A 26708-nucleotide genomic window follows, 5' to 3' on the forward strand; every position below is an offset into this window, starting at 1 on the left:
GGAGAGTGTTGCTAATGATTCAAGGTGAAATTAAAGTGGGTGATGTATTAAATAACTAACTGAGATAGTAAAAAGAAGCAAAATAAAATTATTATATATAAACAATGACTTCCATTTGTACCGTGTGTTGGCTCACAGTGTTCTTAGTAAATATATGTATGTATTCAATATAAATGGCCTGGTAGGAGTATAATTACGTTTATAACCTGGTGGAGCGGCAACAAAAATTTACTTCAAATTACATACACAACAGTGATAAAAAAAGTCCAAATTATTGCAGTGGATGAATAATGAGGTTCTATAGTTGTTAAAACAAAGGCAGGTGATCATTCCTCGTAGTCCTACTGTGGCTCCTTTAACAGTCGGGTCTCCCAGAACTCTTACCTCAATGTTGACTATAACATGCAGTCACCGCTAGGAGGATCCCTTGATTTCCCTGGATAAAGGATGTGGTACCTCTGGATGGTGTATTATAGCAGTATTCCTTCTCAGGTTGCAGCAGTCTATTATCCAATCACATAGTACAGGGCGGTACCTCAGTAAAGAGAACAAGGGGGGAGAGAAGGACCTCCAATAGTGCAGTATGTCAGGTTTAAAAGGTGTGTTTATTAAAATATAGTGGCATAGACTCTTACACAAAGCAGGTTAAAATAACACAGGGAACAAATTAGGGGGACTGGATCCCCAGATGAAGTTGTGAGAAGCAACGTAACGCGTAGGGATTGGCTGTGTAGAGCCGCAACCGGAAGTGACGCGAGACTGCGATGAACACCACCTAATTTGTTCCCTGTGTTATGTTAACCTGCTTTGTGTAAGAGTCTATGCCACTATATTTTAATAAACACCTTTTAAACCTGACATACTGCACTATTGGATGTCCTCTCCCCCCTTGTTCTCTCTTTTACTATAATACACCATCCAGAGGTACCACATCCTTTATCCAGGGAAATCAAGGGATCCCCCTAGCGGTGACTGAATGTTATAGTCAACATTGAGGTAAGAGTTCTGGGAGACCAGACTGTTAAAGGAGCCACAGTAGGACTACGAGGAATAATCACCTGCACTTGTTTTAACAACTATAGAACCTCATTCTTCATCCACTGCAATAATTTGGACTTTATCACTGTTGTGTATGTAATTTGAAGTGAATTTTTGTTTATTGCAGCTCCACCAGGTTATATAAACTTAATTATACTCATACCAGGCCATTTATATTGAATACATACATATATTTACGAAGAACACTGAGCCAACACACGGTAAAAATGGAAGTCATTGTTTATATACAATTTATTTTGCTTCTTTTTACCATCTCAGTTAGTTATTTAATACATCACCCACTTTAATTTCACCTTGAATCATTAGCAACTCTCCTGAAGTTCATATTTTGAATTATTTATCACGATTTGTGCAAAATCACTTTATTAAGTTTGATATCCTCATGCCCTCTTTACATCCACCTGATAAAATTTGGTGAATGTACTGAAGACCAAGTTGCGGCCTTACAGATCTGAGCCATGGAGGCCTGGTGACACACTGCCCAAGAAGCACTAACCCACCTGGTAGAGTGCACTTTGACTTGAAAAAGGAGGAATTTTATCCCTTAAAACAGAAGTCTGAATTATAACTTAGCGACAGTGGATTTCGATGCTGCCTATCCTTTCTTAGGACCCTCTGGCAGTACAAATAAGACATCAGTGTTCCGAATCTGAGCAGCTGTCTTTAGACTTTCACTGCTCTCACCACATCAAGACAATGTAGTGACTTTTCTTCCCTGGAACATGGTTTTGGAAAAAATGATGGCAGGACAATATCTTGGTTCAGGTGAAAACCTGAGACCACTTTTGGCAAAAAAATCTGGATGAGGGCGTAACACCACTCTGTCCTCATGAATAATCAAGTATGGCTCTTTACAAGAAAGAGCAGCCAATTCTGAAACCCTCCTTGCTGAGGATATAGCAACCAAGAACACCAGCTTCCTTGTCAGAAGGACTAAGGGAATATGCTGTATCGGTTGAAATGGCTGTTTTTGTGACACTGACAAAACTAAGTTCAAGTCCCAAGGGTTCAAAGGTGATTTAACTGGCGGATTTAATCCGCATCACCCCTTGCATGAAACCCCAGACTAAAGAATGTGACGCAAGCGGTCTTTGAAATAAGACAGATACAGCTGAGACTTGGCCCTTAATAGTACTCAAGGCCAACTTCATCTCTACCCCCAATTGTAGAAAGCAAGAATTCTGCCTATGATATAGCTCCGAGGGAGCCAACCCTTGGATTCACACCAGGAAACCTAAGCCGTCCAGACTCTATAATATATAGTTCTGGCTTCCTTGCATTAATCAAAGTAGAGATAACTGACCCAGAAAGCCCACGTTTCTTCAGAACGTGGGTTTCAATAGCCAAGCCGTTAAATTTAGCGTTTGTAAGGTAGGATGGAATATTGGCCCCCGTGAAAACGGGTCTGGCCATAGTGGAAGGAACATGGATCCTCCACTGCCATCTTTACGATTTCTGCATACCATGACCTTCTGGGCCATGCTGGTGCTACCAGAATTACTGGTTTTATTTCCGGCTTGAGCCTGCAAAGAGGTCGAGGCAGCAACTGAATAGGGGGAAATGCATAGATCAGTGAGAACTGATCCAATGGGGTCACCAACGCATTTGTTCCACATGGGAATAGATCCCTTGTCCTGGACACAAAGTTGACTAACTTCATGTTGAATCCTAATGCTAGAAGATCTACGTCTGGAGTCCATCTTTGACAAACAGCCCGAAAAATGTTGGGGTGAAGAGACCATTCCCCTGGAAATAACTGCTGGCGACTTTAGTCCGCCTGCCAATTCTCTATTCCCGGAATGAAGACTGCCAATAGGCACGGAACATTCCTTTCCGCCCAAGTTAGAATATGGTACACCTCTGTCTGCGCTTCAAGACTCTTGGTGCCCCCTTGGTAATTGATATAGGCCACAGCTGTGGCATTGTCGGATTGGATCCTGACAGGACAATTCTGTAACCTGAAAGTCCAGGCCTTCAGAGCCAGACGCACTGCCTGAATCTCTAAGATGTTGATGGGCAAGGCTCTTTTGGTTCTTGACCACTGTCCCTGGACAGTTTTCTTCTCTAGTACTGCTCCCCAGCCTGAAAGGCTGGCATTTGTCATTCCCACTTTCCAGATAACTGGTCTGAAGGATTTTCCTTTCAGCAGATTCTGGGTTAGTAACCACCAACTGAGGCTTTGGGACACCCTTGGGGACAGCCCCATTGGCAAGTCTAAAACTTGAATCGTTTTGTTTCAAGCAGACAGGATACGGTTTTGCAACAGTCTTCAAAAGGAACTGGGCATAGGGAACCGCTTCAAACGAAGCCACCATCTATCCTAACAACCTCATGCAAGGGCGAATGGAGGGATCTCCTTTAGACCTGACCATCCAAACTAGCTCTCTTATGTTGATTTTTGCCTGAGGCAAGAACACCTTTTTCTGGGCTATGTCTATGATCAGGCCCAAATACTCTAGCTTTAACGGTTTTAAGGAAGACTTCTCTAGGTTGAGAATCCAAGAGACTCTCCAGGTAACTGGATGCAATGCGTACGCTTTGCTCCAAATGAGCCACTGACTGGTCTACTAGCAATGGATCGTCTAGTACGCCAAGACTTATGTCCTGTGCCCTTAACCTGGCTAGAAGTGGGGCTAGCACTTTTGTGAACACTCGGGGTGCTGTAGCTGGCCCGAAGGGCAAGGCTACAGACTAAAAATGCTGTTCTACTTTGAACCGCAAAAACCTTTGGAGAGCAGGAAATATAGGGACATGCAGATATGCATCCCAGATTTCAATAGACGCCAGAAGTTCTCCCTCCTTGTAGGATAGAAATTACTGACCTGATCGACTCCATGCGAAAGGAGCGGCTCTTCAGGAACTGATTTATATTCTTTAGATCTAGAATGGGCCTGACATCCCCATTTGGTTTTGGTACCGTAAAAAGGTTTGAATAAAATTCCAAACCTTGCTCTTTTAAGGGGGATCTGTATGATCACCCATTTAGCCAGTAATCGGTCTAATGCCTGAAACAGACATTGCCTTTTCCCTGGACCTGGGAACGTTTGATCTCAGAAAACGAGACGGTGATAAACTCCCGAAATTCTAGTTTGTATCCTAGAGACACCGTGGAGATAACCCATCTGTCCTGAATTTCCTCTTGCCAGACTTCTGAATATTGCAGAAGTCTTCCCCCCCCACTCTGGCGAGGGGGGGGCACCTCTTCATGAGGCTTTAGAATTCTGCTTTGCAGATTTCCGGCCCCAGGACTTCTTCTGTGCCTGGGCCTGACCCTGAGGCTTTCCTCTAGAGTCTGACGGTGGAGGCCGTCACCACTTCCTAGAGGCAGATGCCCCTGTCGCAGGGGAAGGAGTTTGGTTAAATGAAGGACGTTTATACTTTCTTTTGGGCAAAAGAGTACTTTTCCCACAAGAAATCATTTGGATGCATTTGTCCAAATCCTCCACAAATAGTCGATCCCCATGAAAAGGGAAACTAGTCAGAAGCCTTTTGCAAGGTGCTTCGGCTGACCAATTTTTTAGAACACAGGGTCCTAAGTATGTGTATTAACACAAGTGCAAGGCGGGACGCCTGGTGAATAGAGTCTTATGGCGTCTATGGCAAAATATAGCGCCCTTGGTAGTTCTGCCAAATTGCGGGCCTGTTGTGCAGGGACCTCTTTAAGGGCCTGTCTAAACTGGTGCCTTAGGGACTGACAGATGCCTATTGCCGCAACTGCAGGCTGAGTAACCGCATCTGTCAAAGAAAAAGAGTATTTTAACGGAAATTCCAATCTTTTATCAGTTGGATCTTTAAACATTTGTGCATTGTCTACTGGACAAGTTAGACAATTCCATCTTGTGGTGAATTTCTCTTCCATGGGATAGGGTGCTGTGAATCTTTGGAGGGAAAAAAATGTTTATCTGGGTGATCCATTCAGTATAAATAAGCTTTTCTAATAATGCATGTACAGGAAACACATGTAAAGGCTGTGAAGGTTTTAAGGAACCTAAAGAACAAACAGAACTATCAGCCGACTCTGCTAGTGGTAGCTTGAAAGAGACACGAACCATCTCTGTAAGAGATTGTATCAGTAATTTCTCAGATTGTGAGGCTGAAAAAAGGTTTATCTACCGTTGTTTTCTCCGCAGAGGAGCAATCGTTTTGCCTTTCTTCCTGATCACCTGAGGGCAACACCTCATCCTCTACCCACTGTTCCCTTGGTAAGGGGTCTGAGGTGGGGGAGGGGGATCTAACACGCTTCCTATCCTTTTGGATAGCGGATGCGATTAAAGTCGCTAATTTTCCTTCTAGGCCCTGCAGGGTGGAGGAAAACGCATCTTCAGTCACATATACAGGAGCTGAAATGTGAGTAGCAGTTGCACCAATTGGTCCCAATGACTCACCCTGGCTTGCCATATCTGGTATCTCAGGCGAGGATGACAGTGTGGAGACACGACTGGAGTTCCTAGCGCCTGGGGGTGGAATTTTTGGTACCTTTGGGGTGTCTTTTTGGGAGCCATAGTGCTGAGCACAAAAACAACAGAGGCACTAAGTAAATGCACAACCCACTGAGCAAAATAGTCTAGCAAAAGACAACGCTAAGCTTTTTAGTGGTATGTTATTTCCTGTACTGGAAATGCCTGCATCCCTTCTGTGCCCCCAGTGCTCTTGTCCTGTGTGTCTGACTCCAGCTGCAGCTGTGAGCATCTGTCTGTCCCCAGTGCCATGTGCTCCTCGTGTACTTACATCCTGCACGCGACGCCCTTAAACCACGCCCCTCTATCAATGTCCCTCCCTCTACATAACTAGCCTAATCCGCGCACTGCATTGATCTGTTCCTTGAGCGAGAGGTGAGGCAAGGCAGGGCTGGGTGACGGGAAGTTTAAAAACTTCTGTGGGGATAAAAGAATAAACGTAATATATATGAAAGCCGCTGCCGAGGGGGGGGGGGGTAGGAGAATACAAGCTACAGTTGTACCGCCCTTCCCCAGGGGGTAAATGTTCTGGATTAGGATCCCCCCTGGCTTGCCAAGACCACACACGTGCTGTTTAGCTGGGACTTCTGAGCTGACTGATAAGCAACGTACTAAGGTATGTATTTACTCCCTCTAGTGGAGAATTTTAGGCATGACATTTATGCAAGAAAAAAAAAAAAAAGCATAGGTGGACTTTACAGTTCCTAGGCTTCTTCCCTTACCTTTTCCTCGCTGCAGGATACTGCTGTAACAGACAGATCCAATATTCACCCTTCACGGCGGGCTGCGTTAGCAAACCTTCAAGGACCGGGTCCCTATTATAGGGCTTTTACTCCCTTGGACCTGTATAGCACCCCTCAGGAAAACTTTAGGTAATGTAGCATGACCAAAAAAGTCCTGGGTCCTGGGGTCCAGCCCTACAAAGAGGCGTTACAGGCAAAACATTATTATGCAAGGCCTGGGTACCATCCAGTTTAGCCTCAGTGGCTTGGATGGATCCGGTCTGTGGAGGCCATTTAAATCCAGCATGGATCCCTGCAGTGGAGCTCTTCAGAGCACATCTTCACTCGTGACCAATACCTTAGACACTGGCGAAAAAACTGAGGTACTCCTGGAAGGATGAGGGGTTATATAGGGAGTGAACTTCCTGTATTGGGTATACCATTGGCCATCACCTGAAGGTGCCTATATACCCATTAAATTAATACTATGGCTCTGTGTCCCATGATGTATGATAAAAAAAATACGGCTTTCGAAGACCATGCATGCTCAGAAACAAAACAATTATGATACAACACATTACATCACTTCCAAAGTTGTATTCTGTCGTACGAGAATTTTCCCAACTCTAGTAACCTTGATTTTCCATAAGACTAGCATGCAAAAAAAATGGACGATCATTTGTCCAATTTTCTCAGGTGTACGAGGCTCAACTCTGGGGCAGTTACACCAGTTGCAGCGAGGCATACCCAGTTAAGAGTCAGAGCCCTTTAAGAACCATGCCATCTGAAACCCGAGAATATAGCTGGGTCATAGGAGGGTCAAGAGACCAATAACTTTAAAATAATTTTAAAAAGTACCTCCAAGCCACGAAAATCTACTAGGTGGGGGACTGAAAGTAGCAGATTCAAGTGTACAATGCATGAAATGTTTGTCCAGGTAAAATCCAGATCTTAGACTTGCACCCTATGCCTGAAAGAGGAACTGCAGTCTGCTCACATAATTTGTAATAAAAACATCTTTGAGATTCTGAACCACTATGCATATTTTATATATACGGCAATTCTGTACTTGCCAAATATGCTGCAGCTTCCTCTGAGTCTGGCTGCATCCATTTTAAATGTGGGCAGCTGATGCTGCTGCCTGTTCACTTCCTGGATTTACACAGACAGAGGCACACCTCCAGCTCTCATTGGCCCTCTTATGACTCATCCCCACCTCCCTCCCTGGCAAACTCACAAGAGTGAGAGCTGTGCATGATGTCAAAAGCCTAGGCTTTTTACCAAACAGGAAGTGGGCTGTATAAGGTATTTACTGGAAGAAAAAAAAACATTTTACTATCCAAAGTTAAAACAAGGGCAGAAGATTTAATGGATGGAAAGATGAAAAAATGACTGAAGTTCTGCTTTAACCTTCAGCTGCTGGTCAGACAGGAACTTAAAAGACCCCATTCCCTGCGATGGAAAGTCGAGTAGATCATATAATACGACCGCCTGATGTGGATGCCTAATGTCAATGCTTCTACCATATAACAATGTTGGGTGTGTTTCGTATTTTTGGGGGTTTTATATTTTTTACCTTCTATTACAATTTCATACAGTTATTTATTGATCCATGTGATACAACAGGGGAGGATGGATGTGTTCGGGAAGAGGACGGTGAGGCGGCCTGGGGGGGGTGAGCTGTGCCTAGTGCTGACCTGTGACCCCACATCTCCCAACACTGACCTGTGACCCCAGCCCTCATCTCCTAATGCTGACCTATGACCCCCCTGTTCTGACCCCACGCCTCTGGACCCTCATGCCCCTCCTCTGACCCTTGTCTCCCGACCCTGACCCTAATTTCTCAGCACTAACCCTCATCCCCAAATCTCCCAGCACCGACTCTTCTCTTGACCCATGTCTCCCAGCACCAACCTTAGTCTTCCAGCTCTGACCTGTGTCCCCCTCCTCTAAGCCTTGTCTCTCGACCCTGGCCCTCATTTCCCAGCACTGACCTACAATCCCACATCTCTCTGCACTGACCTGTGTGTACCTGCTCTAACCCACTTTGCCATACCTTGTGGCACTAACTCGTGTCTCCTGGCACTGAACCACAACTCCATGTCCCCCTGGGCTCACATACTTACCTGTACCGTGTCCCCAGTCCCTGACCATCTCCTGTACCGTGTCCCCAGAGTCCCTGACCATCTCCTGTACCGTGTCCCCAGAGTCCCTGACCATCTCCTGTACCGTGTCCCCAGTCCCTGACCATCTCCTGTACCGTGTAACCAGTCTCTGACAATCTCCTGTAATGTGTCCCCAGTCTCTGACAATCTCCTGTAATGTGTCCCCAGTCTCTGACAATCTCCTGTACCGTGTCTGCAGTGTCTGACAATCTCCTGTACCATTTCCCCAGTCTCTGACCATCTCCTGTATAAAAATATTTTTTAAAAACAGTCACTTTTAGTATCGGTGCGGTTTCGGTTTTCGACCTAGTGTATTTTTCATTTTCGGTATCGGTTCCAGCACCAAAAAACCCCATTCGGTGCATCCCTACTTTGCTCCCTTTAACAGACACGTTGTTGGGCCTGTCCTCTGTCCGCACTGACATTCATAAATGAATAACACAATATTTGCATAGAGCCCAACTAGTGGACGTTTGGAGATCACATCACTCAGAGGAAAGAGATTACACCTTCTACTCCTCCCCACACAAGGTGTACTCAAGAATTGATTACTTTCTGATCCCTCACCAGCAGTTACAAGCAGTAACTAAATCTGACATAGGGAACATCACGTGGTCAGATCATGCTCCTGTCTCCATACAGTATTCACTCGATGGTTCCGACCACAAACTCGTTTTTGGAGATTAAATGACTTCTACAGATGCCAGAAGTCCTGGCAGATGTCACCAAGTTGAAACACTACTTTTCCGCCAATGAGCAGACTGACCCGGGTATCCTATGGGAAGCCCACAAAACAGTAATCAGGGGAGTACTGATCAGACACGGCGCACGCATAAAAAGGGAACAATTATGCTCCTTAACAAAATACATGTGATGGAATCATAGCACAAACACCTACTCCCTCACTGGAGAATGAACTACAGTCCCACCGGCGGCAAATAGACCTATTGCACTTCAGAGCTAAAGTGGCACTTCAATTTTGCTGCAAGCTCAGCTACGAGTCCGGCAATAAGTGTGGGAAACTGTTAGCCAAATCAGAGACCACAAATCTACCACATATATACCTCAAATCATATCCTCCTCGGGACACAAGGCAGTTCTCCCAAATGATAGCAAAAGAATGCAGAGATCATCATTTGACCCTATACAACCTCCCGAAGGGAGCGACTTCTAGCGGCAATGCTAATTTACAGTGCTTTGTCTCAGATGCCCCAACTCTCCGTGGATGTTAGAGAAGAACTAGAAGCCCCCATTACTGTAGAGAAGTTACAGAGAGCGATAGGTGGGATGAAGCCCCCGGGTCCTGACTGCTTTACATTACAATATTACCAATCCCTACTGCCAAATTTGGATCCCTATATGATAAGGATGTTTAATGCTCTTAGCTCAGACACAAATTTCCCTAGAGACATTCTGAAGGCCCACGTTTCCATCACACTAAAGAGAGGGAAGGATCCATCTTCCTGTGGTAGCTACAGGCCTATAACCTGGTCCATATCGCCTCTATGGCCCATACACCTAGTGTATTTCTCAGTACGGATGCTGAAAAAGCATTTGATAGAGTTAACTGGGCTTAGATGTCCTCTGTACTTCAACATATCAGCCTGGGAAATAATATGCTCCCATGGATTACTAAGATTTATTCCTCACCAACCGCCCAGGTCAAGGCCAATGGTATTCTATCGGAACCCTTTTCCATCACCAATGGAACACGTCAAGGGTGTCAACTTTCCCCTCTTCTCTTCACCATATCTCTTGTAAAATTCGCCTGAAAGTGAATATATTAGGAATAACTATAGGCAACTCCCAAAACAAGATCTAACCACATGCTGATCTTTCTTCATTAACCAACCCTACGGTATCACTTCCCAATCTCAAGGAATTGGAAACCTATGGTGCATTGTCAAATCTAAAAATCAACTTTGAAAAAACAGCGATGGGCGTCAGAATAACCCCTGCCCTTTTGGTACCATTGAAATCGACTTTTGTAAAGTGCTGCGTAAATCGACGGCACTATACAAGTACCTAAAATAAATAAAAGTAAATTCAAATGGACAGAATGTGTTCCCAAATATTTAGGCACCTATATTTCCAGTGATCAGTCTCACACCTATGACCTTAATTTCCCACCTCTACTGACCGCGACTCGTGTCCTCCTGGATAGTTGGCACAAAGGGTTGCATTCCTGGTTCGGTAGATGCAACCTTCTTAAAATGAGTATACTCCCAAAATTTCTGTACCAATTCCAAACCCTACCGATACAGATTCCATCACATGTTTTCAATCAAGTACACTCACGTTTTGCCAAATTCATCTGAGCACAGCTCTCCACCGGACAATACCCACTGTTCCCCATCTTGGGCAACCCAGCATTCCCTCCGGGACTTGGATGTTCTGAATTCCAGTCACTTTCCCAGATGGGTCAAGATTGCGCTCCCCATTTTCTGGAAGGCGATCATTGGCCTTCCATTCAATCCCTAATGTGCAAGAATGGGCGTTTCCAACTTCCTTTTTGGATTGCGATACGGTTACATCACTTTCTACACTCTAGCAAATCCCACCCAATATAATCAGACCTCGACGACTTTTGAAGAATACTGTATTGAAGACAGCACTCTGCCACAAATGCCATCTAAAACTTTTGTAAATAAAAGAGGAAATACTGCGCTGAAAAAAGTTTTTGAATTAAAAAAAAAAAAAAAAAAAAAGAGAAATGTAAATAAAAATAAATATAAAAAGCTGCAGCTCAATTTTGTATGATATATACAAACACAATACACTAAAAAGGAAGAAGGAGACTGCGCAAAAAAAAAAAAAAAGAAAAAAAAAAAAAAAAAAAAAAAAAAAAAAAAAACCTAGATAAGCATAATGTGACGGTCCATAGAACGTGAAATACAATGGTAAATCCCCACATAACACATTGGGTGGGAGGCGTGCTGACATCATTGTGGTGTATCGTGTATTGGTGGACGGGTGTGTGCGAGGCGGCTGGCATCTTTCTATGAGCGATTTTATTCCTGTTTTATGTAAGTGCATTACTTCTTTCTAAATTATTTTAATGGATTTACACTATGGAGAGTTTTTCATGTCCCCCTAATATGGATTGCTGGTCCATTCTTTGAGCCTCAATCCTCTGGAATGTCCTCATTGCCATCAAGTGATCCACCGCTGGTTCTGGTCTGATGTCAGGATATTGATCCTAACTTACAGGCTTGCCATCGCTTGCCTTCTGGCAAGCGTGTACTTTTTACAGTGGAGGTTCACTGTCACTGGTGTTTTTTGCACACAAGGATCATTATATCAAGACTCACTTCACTGAATGTCATTTCCGTATAGGATATGCTTTTTGATGGTATCCCTTTTTATGTGGGAATTTACCACTGTATTTCATGTTCTATGGACTGTCACATTATGCTTATCTAGTTTTGTTTCTTTTTTTAGCACAGTCTCCTTCCTTTTAGTTTATCTAAAACTTATGCTTCACTCAATTCCCCATCCGAACAACCACAACTGTCTTTCATACAGAAGTGGGAAGCGGACTTGAACTGCACCTTCTCAGTGGTGAAACAAACTATTCTTAGATTATGCTTAAAATCGTCAATATGTACGAAACTACAGGAAACTATAACATTTTCACCAGGTGGCATTATACAACACAATTTTTACACACATACTACCCGACCAACACAGATAGCTGTTGGAGATGCCAGGCGGACAGAGGATTGCTTCTTCATATCTTTTGGTCATGCCCTAAGCTGAGAGACATTTTTTGGACAACTGTCCGGAGTGTAATCCAAAAATTTCTGGACTGCAATATTCCCAATGATCCGGCCTTTTTACTTCAGGTTACCAAAATTCCAGCAAAATGATACCAAAAATCAATAGTGCGACACTTATTGAATGCTGCCAAAGCCTGTATTCCCCTATACTGGAAGCAACAGATACCTCCCTCTATTGGTACCTGGCTGCGTAACGTAGAAGATATAAAAAAGTATGAAGACTTGGTCCTCTCACAGTACAAAATAAACAGGAAAAGCACTCTAAAATGTGGAGACTATGAAACATGTTCGTTTTATCTGATGAAGGAGTTTCATTACTCAGCTCTTAGATAAGTAGGGGATAAAAGTTCACTTACACATATGACTGCTGGAAGCCCATCGCCAGCCACACTCACCCAAACTCCCCTGTACCACCCCCCTCTTCCCATTATCTTCAACCTCTCCCTTATTCTCTTTTGGGGACTTTTCCTCACTACCTTTATCCATGTTTCTCCCTTTTCTTTTTACTAGAACTGTTTTCACCGCCCTGTCTGTTCTTGGGAATGCATAGCTACAGGGGCCAGGCAGCTCAGAATTTATTACTGAAACAACCCGGCACAGTTTGTCACCCAATGAAACTATTGAATGTGTCTGTAATATCCCACTCTATGGACGCATTGATTGCACAAGCATGAAAAGAAGAAGTGTAAATGTAACTAACTGCTCTATGCTATTGTTGTACTTGAGTGTTGCCTTCCCTGTGCACTAAAAAAAATGTTTTTTCTTCTTTTTTCAAATATAAAAGACCCCATTCACAGACTTAATACATACTTGCAGCACTGGACTTTTCAATAAAAAAAAAAATTGAAGTTCACTTACAAATTAAATTTCTTCAGTCAATTTCTTAGGACAGCCCCCTAATTTCTTGCACATCATTGCCCTCTCATCTTCTGGGAATGTCTAATTACTGCTGGTGCTGGCTCAGCGACTACTTCCCTCCCTACATAACCTTTAAATGTAGCTGCCATGGGCAAAGGGGATTACCATAGAGTTAGAGTTATAGCTCAGTCTGCTAGAGCTGTTGACATCACATCCAAGATTAGCAGTGCTCAGCAGCAGCAGCAGCCTCAGCGCTTTTAGATAGCTACACAAAAGGCTTTTACAGATAAAACTGTATAAAACACGCATACTTTTATGGGAAGATTGTTACTGAAATGAATTGTCTGGCGACAAGGTCTCTTTAAAGGCAAATCTGGTTCCAGGCTTTCCAGAAAAAGACTGGGACTGCAGTAGAACGAACATGGAGGTGTGACCATTCACATGCAGACTAGCCAAACTCCTTCAGGTGAGAGGATTTCCAGCAAGTATGGACACAAGATCCAGACTTCGCCTATCTGACATAAGTTTCAGGTAGTGCGGAGGTGGTGCAGGAGTGAACAGAGCGTTCGTCCTCTGCGTCTCTATGTGGCAGCAAAGAAGAGCGCATTTAGTAGGCCAGCGTTTCAACTTTTCCAGTTGTGGCACCCATTACAGATATGCAAAAATCACAATGCACTCCAGAACTATTTATTGGGCTGAAGGAAACTTACATCTGCATTGGATAATGAAGTCACCATCTCCTGGGTGTCACATAAGAGTACATCCTTGACCATTAGAATCACTTTGTAACCCCCTAAACACCAGAATACCCTCATTACAGAGCCTCTTCATATTACATCACAATAAATTCCTCTGTACCCCCATCACACATAGTTCTACCTTCACATCTCCACCTTGGCTATGGCATGTCAGAAGAAAGGAGGCAGAGAAGGTCAGGTCACCAGTCCTCAGCTAAAATGTTCACCCTAAATCAATGTCATCCCATTTCCATGGTGTGGGCAGGTTGGTCACCAGCACCATAGCAAATCACTTATTGCGTGGGTTCTGGTCAGCTGTGTGGCAGATCGGGGCAGGGCACTGCAGCCACATTGACTCTGCACCTCAGATTATGCAGTGCCCCCAGCCCCTCAGATGTCACTGGCACAAATAAAATAAAGATCCGGCCCAGATGACCATCCACAGTGTTGGCCACACGTGACCAATTTAAAATGAATCACCTGCATCAAAATCCACTGAGAGGGGAAACAGGCACTTGAACAAAGGTTTATACCAAGAAAAGTGTTTGCATCATGAGTTGTAGATAATTCATAACTTAACCATGTGAATATTTGTGTGGCCTCATCCTTTATCTTGACCATTGAATATCTAGCAGAGTAACACATATCTAAGCCAATCAGAGGTGGTTTAAATAATTAAAGTGGAAGTAAAGGCTAACTATATGGGTTGTTAAAAACATTTCCTCCCTCCTCCTACCCATACTACATATTTTTTTTAGAGATCAGGAGAAATAACTTTCCCTAAATTAGTTCCCATTGGTTATGTTACTGAGAAACTTTGGCTCCCCTATGTCAGGGAGCTCTCAACCACGGCTCTGAATTCCCAAAGTCATGTCACCCACTGACTCCCATTGGCCCGTGTTGTGGCACATGCTCCCTTGCCCTGCACTGACACAGGAGCCGGAGCTTCTGTACCATGTGACCACACCAGAATGGACAAAAGGCATTTCCTCAACTCTTATAAATCTGCATAGGTAGGAGGAGGAGTGAGGGAATGAGCCACAGTATAGGTAGGAGGAGGAGCAAGTTATTTTTTACCATCACTTATAGTAAGCCTTTACTTATATACCTACACTCACCTTCCTGGCTAAGGGTGATAAATATATACTTTAAATCTAACTTGTGAAAATATCAGTGATGGGTTTTCAATTTTCCTCTCCACTCTTAATACAGATGGTTCCTCATGCAGAATGCAGCTTATGCTACATGCTTTCCTGCATCATGTATACTACTGCAAGGTGTGTGTGTGTGTGTGTGTGTGTGTGTGTGTGTGTGTGTGGGGGGGGGGGGTCATAGGTCACATGCAGTTACAAGGATGCAAGGATATTGGCATATCAACATTTCTATACTCTTGCAAAAAGAAGAAATGCAACCACTACATTCAAGGACTGGTAAGCTGCAATAAAATTTTTGTCCTTGGTGTTGGATATACTTTGACATACATTATACAAAACTAGACTAGACACATGGTTTTAAACCAACCCCCTTAAAAAGGGACCTGCAAGGAAGAGTGTGGTGGCACAGCTAAAACCCCCAATGCAGCAATGAAGGCTGACAAGGTCTGATATCTGAAAGCAGTTAGCTCCGGTGAAGGCCTATTTCCAAGCATGCTGCTGTAGAGGTGAATGAAGTTTCACATCATGGAGTAGGCTCAACTGACAGATTAAAGCCATTATGACAGGTGTCTTAATAAAAAGATGTAGGTGGCAAATCTTACCTGAAGAGAAGCCTCCAGGTTGTCTGCAAAACATTCCTGTGTTGACTTACAGATGTTAAGCTCAGTCTTGTTGATAAGTGAAAGGTAATCCCGAAGTCTCTTATAAAGATCCCCATCTAAACACTAAAAAATTGTAAAAGAAAAAAAAAAAAAAAAAAAAAAGTGTGCATTAATACAATTGTAAAGAAATTACTGGATAAGAATAACTAACAGATTCTTTAAAAACCATGGCATGTTCCCAATTAACTAACCAAAATATAAAAATTAAGGATACAAAATGACCTTCTTTGGTTTACCGTTCCACAAATGTTTTTGATAGAGTAGGAAACTGCTAAAACCTGTGAACTTTAATTTTTGCTGCCTGGGTCCTGTTGGGCAGATCTCTCTCCATTTCCTGTCCAGAAGACGTAAAAGTAGTAAGAATCTACCTAAAGTGGGGGGAATTTTTTTTTTTTTTTTTTATACCAGTGTCCCAAGTGGAAGACTTCTCACCACAGTGAAGATTTTAGAGGTGCTTTCCTCCTGTTGACATCCTTCACATGGAAATTTGGGGGGGGGGGGGGATCTTTCATCCAAGCAGCAGCAATAAAATCCCATGAGGGGTTTAAACCTTTACTTACTATATTAGAAATTTTTACTGCTGCCTGCATCTCCACTGCGGTAGTATCGATATTCCCATCTCACACTTTAAACCTGGATAAAGCTTTAGGAGTAGCAGGTGCTCCAGCACCAACCAGCTGGAACATCACCGATCAAATGCACATGCACGCCAGCACACCAGGGATCGTCAATTTACATCCAAATCTTTAGGAATGATCGTTTAATAACAGTAACACCACAGAAGACAATGCAACGCTTCGAAGCCGCGCAGGACCCCTTCGTCAGGCATGTGCGAAGCGGGGTGGCCAAACTCACTTGAGTTGAATGATAATACTCAAGACTTTCCTGTCTTAGGTAAGAACTCACTCAACTACACTACATTATGCAACATATTATACTTGATACAGGTTAAGGATGTGGCAGGAACAAAGACACAAATGTGTCAAATGAACTGACTTCTAAAGCATGGAAAAAAAAAAAAAAAAAAAAGTTTGAACACTGTGTGGCGCTAGTTTCTTTACTTTTATTACACATTTGTTGAGACCCGTCAAGCACTAATTTGCAGCAGTGATTACTTACAAAAACCACTTGAACAAAGGTTTGTGCCAAGAAAAGTGTTTGCATCATGAGTTAGATAATTCATAACTTAGCCAGATAAGGCATGGTTCAAGCAGAGATGATAGGATCTGCAAACTTTAACAGAGATAGAAACAGGAAAAGCATCAGTTTAAACATTCCTTCATATGTAAACTGATAACAATTTATCAGCATTAGAAAGTGACAGCACGAGTACTCGGCTTTTTTTGTACAATTCCTATAGTGAAGGTGGTCATATCTGATGGCCACTAGGAAGAGCTTCTGGAGGGGTTCTGAACCTGAGTGGAGGTCTCAGTTGAATGTCTGGGTTTAGCTTATGAAATAAAGGTAGGGGGACTGTTCTGCAAATACCTCCAGTGCCTATTTTTAAGGAGGGGGAAAAAAATAGCAACTGGACAAGGGTTTCTAAGCTGCAGTGTTATTGCCCAAGTAGTTGCCAGTGTCTAGCTCTTTTACATATCACCTAATCAGGCTGAAATACGCATATTCTTGGACACATGAGATCATTTGGATGTGCAGGCACAAGCAGGGTCCCCATAATATGAACTTATTGACACTAGCAATATGTTCAGAACCGCAAATTATTTTTTGGACCAGCTTCACACCTCTGTAGTGCGTTTAAGGCATGTTACATGGCACAATGTGTTTTAAGTCAGACCACTAATTGTGAACACTGCCAATACACCGAAAACATCGGATCTTTTTTGGGAATGCGACACTGCAACAAATATGATAGCACACTGTAGTGCACTGCAACACATCTGCGCTGCTGCAGTGCATTGTGCGATTTAAAATGAATGGAACCGCAACACGCACCAACAAAAAAATTGCGTGTATTGCACACATGTTTAGGGGTGTCTAGCATTTTGGAGTTAATGGATTCCACTGGCCAGATTATATTCCGGTGTCCTGTCGAGAACGGTCCCCCATCGGATAGTGTCTGCCCTGTACTGCGCAGGCGCAGCACTTGCGCAGTACAGAGGACAAAGGAGACGCTGAAAGTCTCCGATCATCAACAGCTGTTCATGAGCTGCACACGGCGCATGCGCAATTAACACTACATTGTGCCACACGCTCCCGATGCTCCTACAACTCTGAAGGGGCGGGTGTAGAGGCAGATGCATACAGAAGATGGCCAGAGCTCATACAATGGGGGTGGATTTCTCAAAGAGGAGGATCTTTTCGGGGCGTGTTTAAACAACTGAAGGGTGGGTTTTGCAATTTTGATGAAATCCACCCCCATTGTATGAGCTCTGGCCATCTTCTGTATGCATCCGCCCCTACACCCGCCCCTTGCAGAGTTGCACAAGCATCAGGAGCATGTGACAGAATGTACTATTAATTGCGCAGGCGCCGCGTAGAGCTCATGAACAGCTGTTCACGTTCGGAGACTTTCAGCGTCTTTGTCCTCCGTACTGCGCAATCGCTGCGCAGTACAGGGTGGACACTATCTGATGGGGGGACCTTTTTCCTCAGAATATCGGCTTTTGGAATGCATTAACGCTCAAACGCTAGACGTGTCTAGCGTTTCAGATGAGCATGTTTTTACCGCTCAAAAGCTGCTCTCTAGAATGCACTAGTGATGGGTTTTTTAGCCTGTAAACATTTATGTGTGCATGGAGATTTGCTTTTATAGGCTACAGAAGAAAACACATATGCCAGTATAAGCAGTCTTTAAAGTGGTGTAAACCCTTCTATACACCGGGTGGAGTGACTCTGTTTAAACAGAGTCCCTGGGCTCAGGTGACAGAAGAAAAATTCTCCTGCATAAGTTGTACTTGTTTATCTATAGCATCTTCCCCCTACATTCAAAGTACAGAATTTACAGAGGATCTCAGCTCTGAAAAGCAGGGGGAAGAAGTTACATCAGTGAGGAGAGCTCTGAGAGCTGATTGGAGGGGAGGGAGGGGAGGGGAGGGAAGGGACACCCCCCCCCCCTTCACACAGCACACAGGAACCTAGCTGAGACTGTCAATCAGCTGGAGGTCCCTCCCTTGTCACCTTTTTTCTCTTGGTGCCAGGAAAAGTTGTCAGAAGTGATTCATACTGAGGGGAATGAAGCAGCAGACAGAAATGACACCTAGTCCTTTTAATTGAGACAAGTACACACTATAGAGGGATATGCTTTGTTCATATTTAATGTCTGAAGTCAGTCATTCTCTAAACAGCTCCACCTGCTCACATAACCAATTCAATAGCTTAACTCCATCTGTTCCCTCCTCCCAGCAGTGACTCTGCAGCTTTCCAACCTTCTAAGGAAAACTAGGAGCACTAAGTGCAGATATTTAGGTCAATGGGGGGATGTAGGTGGTTTTTGAAACCAGCTGAAGTTGTGATTGAAAGTTTTGTTTTACCAAGGGTTAATGGCCAGCAATGTCTCTAGATGCCCACAGGCAAGAGACCATTGTCCAATCCAGCTAGGGTTGCCACCTGTCCAGGATTCACCCAGACAGTTCAGGTTTTGAATCATGTGTCCGGTTATAGACTGCCTAAAAAAACAGACATATTATTCAGACCAGACTATGGCTTCCTAGCAGGGTTGCTGGCCGCAGTTTTCCAAGCTGAGTGTCTGTTACACTCTTTCACGCTGCCCAAAGCCAGCACTAACAATCCCCCCCCCCCCCCCCCCACAGACGGGAGAGTAGAGAGGGCTCGATCTGCACCTCCTCCTCCCGCCCCTACCCTTCTGTCTGCCCACACTCCATTCCCCGGCACTGTGCCTCAGAAAAGGAAAGTGGGGGTGGGAAATTTGAAGCCCAACAGCCTCAGATACATCTGGATGAAAGGTGCTGACTGCCAAGGGGTGGGTGAGCTCACCATCCATGTCTGACTGAAGTCTCCCCCTTCTCTCTCCTGCCTCTGAGTACACTAAAGGTAAATCAGGGTTCTCAGAGAACCCCCTTTACACCAAAGGCCATAGTGTTCCCCCTTGCATCAGAGTCTGCAGAGTCCTCCCTTAGACCCCATACACACTATTAGATTTTCTGCAGATTTTTGTCTTCAGATTTACCAAACCATGTAGTGCAATTGAAACTCTTAAGCGTTGACTTCATATTATATGGTTTTGGTAAATCCGAAGACAAAAATATGCAGAAAATCTAATAGTGTGTAAGGGGGCTTAATGAGTTAAGGGGGGGGGGGGGGGGGGGGGACTCTGGATTCAGAGGGGAACCTGTGATGTAAAGGGGGACTCTTGTGATTAACTTTATATGAATAGAAATGTTAATCGCAAAATATATAGTTTATACTATTAAAAATCACTGTGTGCCGCTAAAGTGTTCGGGTTTGACTTAAAGAAAAGGTGGCAACCGTAAATCCAGCTGTCATACTGAGTCCTTTAAACTTTTAAGAGCAATTCCACCCAGATCTAATTTTTCAAGTTCCGGTAGCTAGTGACACGTTTAGCGGGGAGATCGCCACCGCTCAGTGCACAGCTCCAAGCATCCACCATTGTCAAATCAAGGGAGTATCAGGCATTTCATAATCTTGCAGAAGGAAAATTCTAGGTATTATGTCCCACTAGCAATCCTGTGGCTTTTGGCAAATTCCTAGCAAAAGGTTCAATAAAGACTACTTAACTGCTACTAGAAGCATTGCTCTAGTGGCAAAGATGCCATAGAACCTCGTTAACCAGTGAGCAATGCCAAATAGGCAATTACTGCCAGTGACCAACTCCTAGTGCGAGATGAAATTTAAGCAGAAGGAAGAAACAGAATGAATAAATAGGAAGGCAACACTATTCTGTTGCATACCTATTTGGGTTTGGTGTGCGTCTCTCTCTCCCCCCCCCCCCCCCCTACATCCCACACACCGTAAATTCCCTTTAAACACAAAAATAGCATCTACTTACTAGATTTCTGTAAACCCAAACAAGAAAATGTCCAGTAAACAGTACATATCGTTCTTTTGAAAACAACAAAAGTCTGAGAATGGCGTATTTCCATTTTTGGTATATGGATTGGCATTATTGATTCGCTTTAATCAATTCTTAGAAGTTTATTCGTGACTACATCCATTACAGATTGTATGGATTTTACTACACAGGTCAAAAACATGGGCATTAAAATGGTTTTGTGTAAACAGAGTATTCTTCTGGGGAATAAGTGAATTAAAATCTACTTCCCATTGATTACAATAACCTCGTCACCAACATGTCTCCAGTCATTCCCAAAATCAAAGACTAACATTACCAGTTAATGAGTACTGCGTGGACCACATTCATAACTATTTTAAATCAGTTCCACAAATATTTCTCCGAACCAGAAACTGGAGCATACTAAAGTCCTTTATTGAATAAAGAGGAAAAAAGGGGCAGTGTTGCCCATACCAACAAATTGTTGATCTGTCAGTTCTATTACAAGTTTAAAAAATAAAAAATGAAAAATGAAAACAAATCCCATGTGCATAAGTATTCACAGCCTTTGCTCAATACTATGTTGAAGCACCTTTGGCACCAATTACAGCCTCAAGTCTTTGAGTATGATGCTAAAAGCTTGGCACACCTATTTTTTGGGCAGTTTCTCCCATTCTTCTTTGCAGGACCCCTCAAATTCCATCAGGTTGGATGGGGAGCGTCGGTGCACAGCCATTTTCAGATCTCTCCCAGGATGTTCCAATCGGGTTCACGTCTGGGTCAATCAAGTACGTTTACAGAGTTATCCCATAGCCACTCCTTTGTTATGTTGGCTATGTACTTAGAGTCGTCCTGTTGGAAGGCAAACCCTCGCCCCAGTCTGAGGTCCAGAGCACTCGAGCAGGTTTTCATCAATGTTTCTGTACATTGCTGCATTCATCTTTCCCTCGATCCTGACTAGTCTCCCAGTTCCTGCCTCTGAAAAACATCCCCACAGCATGATGCTGCCACCACCATGCTTCACTGTAGGGATGGTATTGGCCAGGTGATGAGCTGTGCCTGGTTTCCTCAAGACATGACACTTGCTATTCAGACCAAAGTGCTAAATCTTTGTTTCATCAGACCAGAGAATTTTGTTTTTCATTGAGTGTCCTTCAGGTGCCTTTTGGCAAACTCCAGGCAGGTTGTCACGTGCCTTTTACTGAGTGGTTTCCATCTGGCCACTCTACCATACAGGCCTGATTGTTGGAGTGCTGTAGAGATGGTTCTACTGGAGGGTTCTCCTCTCTCTACAGAGAAACACTGGAGCACTATCAGAGTGACCATCGGGTTCTTGGTCACCTCCCTGACCAAGGCCTTCTCCCTGCTCAGTTTGGCCGGGCGGTCCACTCTAGGATAAGTCCTTGTGGTTCCAACTTCTTGCCACGGTGCCCATTGGGACCTTCAATGCTGCAGAAATTTCTCTGTACCCTTCCCCAGATCGGTACCTCAATACAATCCTGTCTCTGAGGTCTACAATTTCTTGGACTTCATGGCTTGGTTTGTGCTCCGATATGCACTGTTAACTGTGGGACCTTATATAGGACAGGCGTGTGTCTTTCCAAAGCATAACCCAGTGTTTCTCACCTCCAGTCCTCAAGGCACCCCACCAGGTCATGTTTTTAGACTTTCCATTATTTTGCACAGGTGATTTGATCAGTTTCACTGCCTTAGTAATTACCACAGCCATTTCATCTGAGGGAAATCCTGAAAACATGACCTGTTGGGGTGCCTTGAGGACTGGAGTTGAGAAACACTGGCATAACCAATTAACTGAATTTACCACAGGTGGACTGCAATCAAGTTGTAGAAATATCTCAAGGATGATGAGTGGAAACAGGATGCACCTGAGCTCAATTTTGAGTGTCATGGCAAAGGCTATGAATACTTGGGTATATGATTTTTTATTTTTAATAAACTTGCAAAGATTTCAAACAAACTTCTTACACATTGTCCTTATGGGGTATTTGTAAAATTTTGAGGAAAATACTACATTTACTCTATTTTGAAATAAGGCTTTACCATAAAATGTGGAAAAAAGGGAAGTGGTGTGAATACTTTCCGGATGCACTGTATATTGGTGGTAAATTTTCCAAAGCAGAGTCAAAAAAGGATATACAGTATATGCAACCTGTATGTGTACAACCTAATAATCTGGTTGTAATATTAAAACCACTACATACAAGACTACGTTCAGAAGGAACTTTAGCACAAGCTCACTGGCAGCGGCACTCAAAGTCGGAGACAGCTGGCAATCAAGTATCTTGGTAGAACCTGATATTTTTCGGGATCCTGCCAGGGCCTAGAGCAGCTCTAGGATGTCAGTGGTCAGCATTCTTTAGCCTGATGTTCGACGATTCTAGGTCACAGGAGAGTCCCAGGGCATTACTGTGACCCAGGAGTGTATGGCCAAAAAAGCTTTGCCCGTACCTTTAGGCACAATATTAGATTATGGACATCACTGACCCGCATAGTACATTGCACATATACAGTATGACTATTACCAAACTCCTTAGTCTGTAAAACATGTCACTAATGTTTCCCTGCAGGATAAAATGGTTGAACCATTAGATGCCAAACCTCCATTCTCAAAATCGTCTTTGGAAAGGAGGAGGCTGTATTTGCGCCTCTCAAAATCCCCAACAGATTTATAGAACTAAATATGCTAAAGGACAATATTTGTATGCAACAGCAATACTACATTTCAGACAGAACTTGACTAATGTGGTGATAGGAAGAAAACAATGACTCAAGACAGTTTCCTGTGTTATTCATAGTCGTGGTTGAAACAAAATTGAAGTGCATATAAAGAAACTATGGGAAGAGAATACAGTAAGCGCTATTGTAACTGGCAAAAGAAAGAACCGATTTCCCGCAGAGTCATGGTGTTGTGATATACCAACGTTACTCTCCTCATCTGTAATGGAACAAGCCACTGGAAATTTAAAGTGTTGTCATACAATTTTCCACCTATAGGAAATCATTTCTTGCAATATGAAGCAGTAAATCTCCTGTAACAGTTTCTATTGACCATAGAGAGGTCTGTCTCTCGAGTGTACATCACTTCAGTGTCAGATGACTGCAGCACATAGTACCAACTACAGCCTCTACATGTGATCTAATATTGACAAATTATGGTGCCTTAAACTTGTGTGAAAATACAGACATGAATGCAAATTTTTAATCAATAAACTTTAATGCAAGCAATGAGAGTACACAATTTTAACCTGGTATCAGCCTCCTGCAGTCCCTGTACAGCAGGGTTGAGACTGGAAGAGAGGAGCCCCAAAATTAGCCAGTAAGGTCATTTGCCCACATGAAACATTCTGACAGGAGGAGAAAGCAGACTGACAAGGAAAAGTGACAAGTACATCACCGTACTGTTTTCAACCTTTCATTATTCAACCTAGAAGTCTAATGACATATAGTAATGGCAAATATTGTGTAGAACAACTCTGGACTGAAGGCATCACAGAAGCTTTTTTTTAATGAATCATTTTCTCTTTTTTACTGGAGTTCGGTTTAGGGAAATCTGCACTAGTTGTTTCCTGGCTGGCATGCTCATTCATTTAATTTAGCATTACAATTATGCCAAGAGCTCCAGCTTCATTTTGATTTATGATGATCTGAGAACACATGGAATGCCTATATGTACACAACAAAATAGCTGCCAAAATCACACTGCATAAATTGCAACTCAGCCATGTAGTGACACTTAGCCCTGATTCATATTAACTGCAGGAATGAAATTGTGCCAGTTCAGCTGAACTGGTATGATTTCATTCCTGTATGTCAGTCCCAACATCAGGGGGGCAATTTCATAGACATCCGTGCGTGTTGCTGCACAGATGTCAATGGCTATTGCAGCCCCAAATCGCCAAAAGTAGTAGAGAAACTACTTTTGGGAATCTGTGCGGCACCGCACAGATTAGTACAGTGCCACTGCCGGCAATTGCCGCCGATTTGGCATGCGATTTGACATGTCAAATCGCATCAATGTGAACCAGGGCTAATGCTCAGAAATCTTCCGAGAATTGCAACATATTCAGGTCAATAAAAGTGTACATAGTATTAAGCTAAAAAATTATTGAAGAAAAGTGTACATCATATTAACCCTGCCAGTGAAGGCACCTTGTGTTGCCTGCAAATATTTTTGCAAATCATTTTATGCAACCCCAAGGAGCACCTTGAGCCTAACTGTATGCTACACAGAGGTCTCAAATTCAACACTGACCATCATTCAACAATTCAATAAGCAGTTAACCTCCGTAGCAATAGAAGCTTTCAAGCTAGACTGAGTTAAAGTGGGAGTCCGACGACCAATCTTTTTTTTTTTTAGGTCATTGAGACACTTTGCTAATCCCAAAATAATACTCACAGTTTGGGTGTAATATTTCCACCTCTGTCTGTTTTCGTACTGAAGAATAACTTTAAAAATGTGATGCTGGCTGTTTCCATCTTGCTTGTGGGCATGTGAAGCCCACAATCATTGATTTCCTGGATGCGGTGAATGCTGTTCATTCACAGATTGTTCACACGCATGATCATTGTTTCCGCACTGAATCTTGGGAAGCCTGACACTAAGCTCCCAGGAGACAGTGCGGCGCCGTGGAAAGGCAATAAACACGCCTACTCCCATGGGAGGAGAGACAGGAAAAGCCACAATAAAGTACAATATAAAAGGTAATTACAGCGATAAAAAAAATTTTCATGTGGCATTTGAACATCTATGCAATTAACTGAAGGAGGTAAGATTAAGTTAAAAATTTGAGTGGAACTCCGCTTTAAGTGAAAGGTGGAGGGCAGAGCTTAGCTCCTGCTGAACCAGCCAGATGTCAATCCATCTATGGCCACCTTAAGATTCAAGTCAAAGCTGAAATTCAAGGCCTCTATATAGCATTCGACTTAGACCAAGGATCTTGCTAGGGATTATCTATGCATACTGTATGTCCTGATGGGTAAAAGTGATATTTGTTAAGCATGTTATACTTAGTGGTTTTGCACAGAGCAGCCCTGATCTACCTCTTCTCAGATTCCCAAACAGCGCTGATAGCCCCTCCCTCCTGCCAAGTGCCTCCACAGCAAGCAGCTTGCTATGTGGGCTCCCAAGCCGAGCCGCTGCTCTGTGTCAATTCAGACACAGAGCCGCGGCTTGGCCCCACCCCCTCTATCCTCATTGGCTGACTTTAACAGTGGGTGACAATGGCGCCCACTGCTGTGTCTCAGCCAATCAGGAGGGAGTCCTAGACAGCCAAGGCTCTTGTGCAACATCGCTGGATCGAGATTGGGCTCAGGTAAGTATTAGGGGGGCTGCAGCACACAGGTCTTTATCTTGATGCATAGAAAAGCCTTCTGCCTTTAGAACCACTTTAAGCTAGCCCACATGACAAAAATTTAATGTACCAAAACATGAAAGCCACTTTAAAAAAAGTATATAAAGATACATTTTTGGAGACAGGAACTCCTTGGCTGGAGCTTCCCTGTAAAAGGGAATATATAATATAATATACACACTGAACATGTGGCAGATTAAAAAAAGAAAAAATACAAATAAGGTGGGGCATAAAGGATAGGCTTCCTTTAATCTACCATATGTTTAGTATAAAGGGAACTCCAAACAAAATATATAGATGACCCACACAACTGAAAATGTCACCTCTGGACTAATGGCACATTTTTACACCGCTGGCAACAAAAGTGAGTACACCCCTAAGTGAAAATGTCCAAATTGGGCCCAAAGTGTCAATATTGTGTGGCCACCATTATTTTCTAGCACTGCCTTAACCCTCTTGGGCATGGAGTTCACCAGAGCTCCACAGGTTGCCACAGTTCTCTTCCACTGCTCCATTATGACATCACAGAGCTGGTTGATGTTGGAGACCTTGCGCTCCTCCACATTCCATTTGAGGATGCCCCACAGAGGTTTAATAGGGTTTAGGTCTGGAGACATGCTTGGAAAGTCCATCACCTTTAGCCTCAGCTTTTTTTTTAGCAAGGCAGTGGTCGTCTTGGAGGTGTGTTTGGGGTCGTTATGTTAGAATACTGCCTTGCAGCCCAGTCTCTGAAGGGAGGGGGAACATGCTCTG

General features: G+C 43.4%; 1 protein-coding gene across 5 annotated transcripts in view; it reads right to left on the reverse strand.

Moving 5' to 3' along the window:
* Positions 1-26708, reverse strand: part of FCHSD1 (FCH and double SH3 domains 1) — a 194415-nt gene that overhangs the window by 49235 nt on the left and 118472 nt on the right. For all 5 annotated transcript variants that reach the window (XM_073621022.1, XM_073621021.1, XM_073621024.1 and 2 more), the window contains one exon: positions 15534-15656. In XM_073621022.1, coding sequence (XP_073477123.1) covers positions 15534-15656 — 123 coding nt within the window. The remainder of the gene's footprint in view (positions 1-15533; positions 15657-26708) is intronic.

This window comes from Aquarana catesbeiana, linkage group LG03 (assembly GCF_042186555.1).
Source record: "Aquarana catesbeiana isolate 2022-GZ linkage group LG03, ASM4218655v1, whole genome shotgun sequence".
Lineage (NCBI taxonomy): Eukaryota > Metazoa > Chordata > Amphibia > Anura > Ranidae > Aquarana > Aquarana catesbeiana.